This window comes from Piliocolobus tephrosceles, unplaced genomic scaffold, assembly GCF_002776525.5.
Source record: "Piliocolobus tephrosceles isolate RC106 unplaced genomic scaffold, ASM277652v3 unscaffolded_31405, whole genome shotgun sequence".
NCBI lineage: Eukaryota > Metazoa > Chordata > Mammalia > Primates > Cercopithecidae > Piliocolobus > Piliocolobus tephrosceles.
Window position 1 is genome coordinate 1,110 of NW_022314761.1, and position 4,054 is coordinate 5,163.

At 39.5% G+C, this 4,054-nt stretch overlaps 1 protein-coding gene across 2 annotated transcripts; it reads right to left on the reverse strand.

Moving 5' to 3' along the window:
- Positions 1-226: 226 nt before the first annotated feature.
- On the reverse strand, positions 227-3,642 carry LOC111530205 (solute carrier family 5 member 4). Of its 2 annotated transcripts, none has more exons than XM_026452111.2 (3): positions 2,346-3,642; positions 1,688-1,856; positions 227-519 (listed from the first exon to the last, which is right to left on the reverse strand). In XM_026452111.2, the coding sequence occupies exons 1-3, from the start codon at positions 2,399-2,401 to the stop codon at positions 289-291; spliced, it is 456 nt and encodes a 151-aa protein (XP_026307896.1). In that variant the 5' UTR covers positions 2,402-3,642; the 3' UTR covers positions 227-288. The 2 variants fall into 2 exon arrangements, with proteins under 2 accessions (XP_026307896.1, XP_026307897.1); XM_026452112.1 differs by having other exon boundaries at positions 229-519; positions 2,701-3,640.
- Positions 3,643-4,054: the final 412 nt, after the last annotated feature.

Below are 4,054 nucleotides of genomic sequence, written 5' to 3' on the forward strand. Positions count from 1 at the left end.
TTTGGAAACACCAATTATTCTCTTCCTGGTGTCCTATGACAATGCTGTAGATTGACTTCCCAACTACACTGTGAAATTTTCAAAATATAATGTCCATTTTCTAATCCCTTACTTTTTAATTCACTGTGCTTTGCACATACTAGGTGCAAACTGTTCTTTATTTCAATGACCGAATGATAATCTTAGGGTTCTTCTAGCTCTAGAGGTACAATAAATACATTTCCTGGAACTCATACACTCATACACTAAAAGGCAAATAACTCTTCTTTTAAAATTAGCATATATCCATTACTCATCACTCACATGTACATCAGGAATGGGTTTTGTTAAGAGGGAAATTCCCAGGACGACCAGCATGGACCCAAAAAAGAGAATGATGGAAAAGTAGAGATAGTGCACTCCACAGATAATCTTGGGACAGTTACTTGGAGCCAAGCAACTCGCTGTTCCATAAACAAACTCTGTTATCATACGAATGAGGCCCATCGCAAGTCCAACCATTAGACCCCAGAATGCTCCCTGCAAAAGAAGAAGAAAATCAGAATGTTTAGAAAATATGAGAAGCTTATTCAAGTAAGTCATAATTATAATTCTGCCTGCCTTCTCAGTTAAGGACCCACAAATGGCTAACCTTGGGCACAAGGTTACCGCAGTAGAGAAAATTGCAAATACCCATGCTTGTTAGTTGGATGCTGCTTTCCATGGTCCTGAACTGTACATACCACTGCACCGTTGTTGATTCTCCAATACCAGGACACTACTGTCTACACTGACCCAAGCTGAAGTTTTCCTTGACTTTTGTTTCACAGATCAAAACACTTGTGATTTATTTGATAAAATATGCAGAAGTATCAATTATGTTACACAATTTCCAGAGCTGGTATTAGGTAGTTTTGACAGTTTTGTGAAGCTCTTGATAATTTATGTCTGTGAGGAGTTGATGGGGGTGGAAACACGTGTCTGTTCCTTTGCTCAAAATGTTATGTTTTAGAAAAACAGTATTGCATGGAGACTAATGGTATGAGCTTTGGATGGAAGAAGATCTAAGCCTAAATACCAAGATCCCACTTACTAATACTAAGTAACATGTGGAAAGCACATAGATACTAACCCCTCTGCAACTGTTCCTCATCTGAAAATCATAATAGTAAGGCTAGTACTAAGGAAACAAGGAAAGATTAAGGGTGCATGATGCACAATAATCAATTAATTACATATATCAAAATAGCAATGAACACATTTTGAATTCTTACTAGTGTGGTAGGTTTTCTTCTAAGAATATCACATATTTTATCTCACTTAATCCTCACAACAATCCCATAGGATAGGTGCTATCATTATCTTCATTTTACAGAGACTCAAGTAATTTGCTTAGGATCACAATACGATTAGGTGGTATAGCCATGATTGGGCCCTGGCAGTCTGCCTCCCAAACATGTTCCTCAACTCTGCACCGTGTATGTATGTAATACTTTGTAATAAACACATAAAGACTGTACTATGAATGTGTGCTATATTTTTATACTTTAGTAAGGATCAGGAATTGTGGCTGACCTCAACTAAAATTAACTAAATCATGGGCCATGACTTGCATAAATAGGGTAGAAAGAATGTATTTTGATACCCCAGTGAAATAAACAATTTTTTCTCACTCCAGCAGGGAAATTTTTTTCCAGTTTTCATTTACCTGTTCATTGACTCTTTTACAGAAGATGGCAAGCACAAAAACAGCTGCAATTGGAGGTCCAAGGTAGCTAGAAATTGATTCTGTGTAATGGATTAGTTGTCCGTTTTGAGACACTTGAACCAATGGGACCCACACAATGCTCACTACAGTTAATAGAAGAACAAATATCCTGAGAAGAAAACAACATAATTTAAACATTAAACAAAATCACTATAGTACTTCCACTGTGCTTTAGTTCTAGAGTTCATTCTTGTTGCCATTCATTGATTTTCCAAACAAAATCAAGCTCCTTGACCATACATAAACCCATGCTGTGCTTAATGGTGATCTTTTAGTAAAATGCCATAAAGCAATTGTTTGTCTATAATCAATCATAATAGCTTCATCTATGAGATTAAATATCTATTCATAAAAAGTTAAAATATCAGCGATTAATAACTCCAACACACTATACGTAGTATATCAATTGGAAATAAGTACCACACTATTTCTATTAACCAGCAATTATTTGTACAATAAAGAAAGCAGACTTCCATTTTTTGTTCTTTTCCTAGCTTGCAGGGAACAAAGTTGGTTTGCATAGGTTAGAATGGAAACAGCCTCTATCTCAGAATGTTGAGTAAATTGGCAAGAAATGCTAACTTGTGCATTTTACTACCTGAGTACTTCAGCAGGTAAAAGGCGTGTTAAAGGCTCCTGTTGTCCAGGGAGCATGACTTCTTCACCTTTCCAAACTCCAGCGTTGTCTGTGCTTGTTGTGTGAGTAAATGAACCAACCTAATTTACTAGAATGTGCATAAAAGGCCATTCATCTCTCTCTGCTCACATGAAACAGAGAAGCAGTTGTGGGGTGGAGGAAGGAACAAGTATTTGGGCAGGAGACTGAAGGAGACAAATGTCTCATTTAAACATTACAAAATCACTGCATCCTTGCAACAACTAAATGGGATAAACTATGGGAAGTCTTAGCATAATGCCTAAACCACACTAAGGATTCAATAAATTACACTTACTGTTGGTATTTTTTTATCACCATTGGAAGGCAAGTCACGTGCTTTCCCAAGTCATTCAGTTCCAGTTTCCTATCACATGTAGAATAAAATCCTGTCTTGTTATGACCTCAATGGCCCTGCATGACCTCGCCTCCAGGCACCTTTCTGACCTTGCTCTTCACTTTCCCACTGGCTTCTCACGGATGAACCTCACTCCTGGTTGTTCTCAAACACGCCACATATGTGACTGTAGGAGGAAAGCAGCCCTCATTGTTCCTTCCCTGAGAGCACCATGGGCTTCACTCCCACACTTCCTGCAGGCTCTGCTCAGACACCACCCCCTCAGAGAGGACTCCCTGAACACCTGGATGAGGTTGCTTCCATCCTTTCTTCCTGCTTTGTCTTTCTAGCGCCTCTGGTCACCTGAGGTAGCACACCTTTATTAATTATCTATCTTCCTGACAAAGGCATACATTGCATGAGGCAGGAATTTTAAAAGCATATGTGTTTTTTTCCTATTGTGTTTTGTGAGATAGTAGGCATTTGATAACACAGAGAGAGGGGAAAACAAGTCATTGCTTTATCATTGAGACTTAAGGAGGATGTGTGTCCAAGATCATACACCTATTAGTGGGACGACTGCATCTTGGGCCTCCTGAACACCAACCAGTACTTTCTCTACTACAGGTATGCTCCTGCCTTCCTGTACTCCCTCTCCTACAGCATTTGTCCAGAGTCAAGCTCTGGGCCAAGTGAGACCTTTGGGTTTTTCCCCAAGTGTTTAATTTGCTAAAGCTATTGTTACTGTCAACAACAAAGGACAGTCTTTTAAATAGTTGGTCAGTTTCTCTTGATACCAATTTCTTTGAAAAGACTAGACAAATTCTGATATCTGACTACAGCGGAGCATCACAGAGAAAGAAAATGATTATACTACAACTACACATAGCAACACGGTTGACTGAATGTTGCAAACATAACATGAGCAAAATAAGCCATATTTCGGCAGGTGGTAGTGGCTCACGCCTGTAATCCCAGGACTTTGGGAGGCTGAGGTGGGCAGATCACAAGGTCAAGAGATCAAGACCATCTGGCCAACATGGTGAAACTCCGTCTCTACTAAAAATACAAAAATTAGCCGGGCAGGGTGGTGGGTGCCTGTAGTCCCAGTTACTCAGGAGGCCGAGGCAGGAGAATCGCTTGAACTTGGGAGGCAGAGGTTGCAGTGAGCCAAGATCGTGCCACTGCACTCCAGCCTGGTGACAGAGCAAGACGCCGTCTTAAAAAAAATTGTATTTCAAGGGATACAAATGCAATTATTCTACTTATAATAGCATGAAGTTGGAAAAGACTAAGCTATAGCGTCACAAGTCAC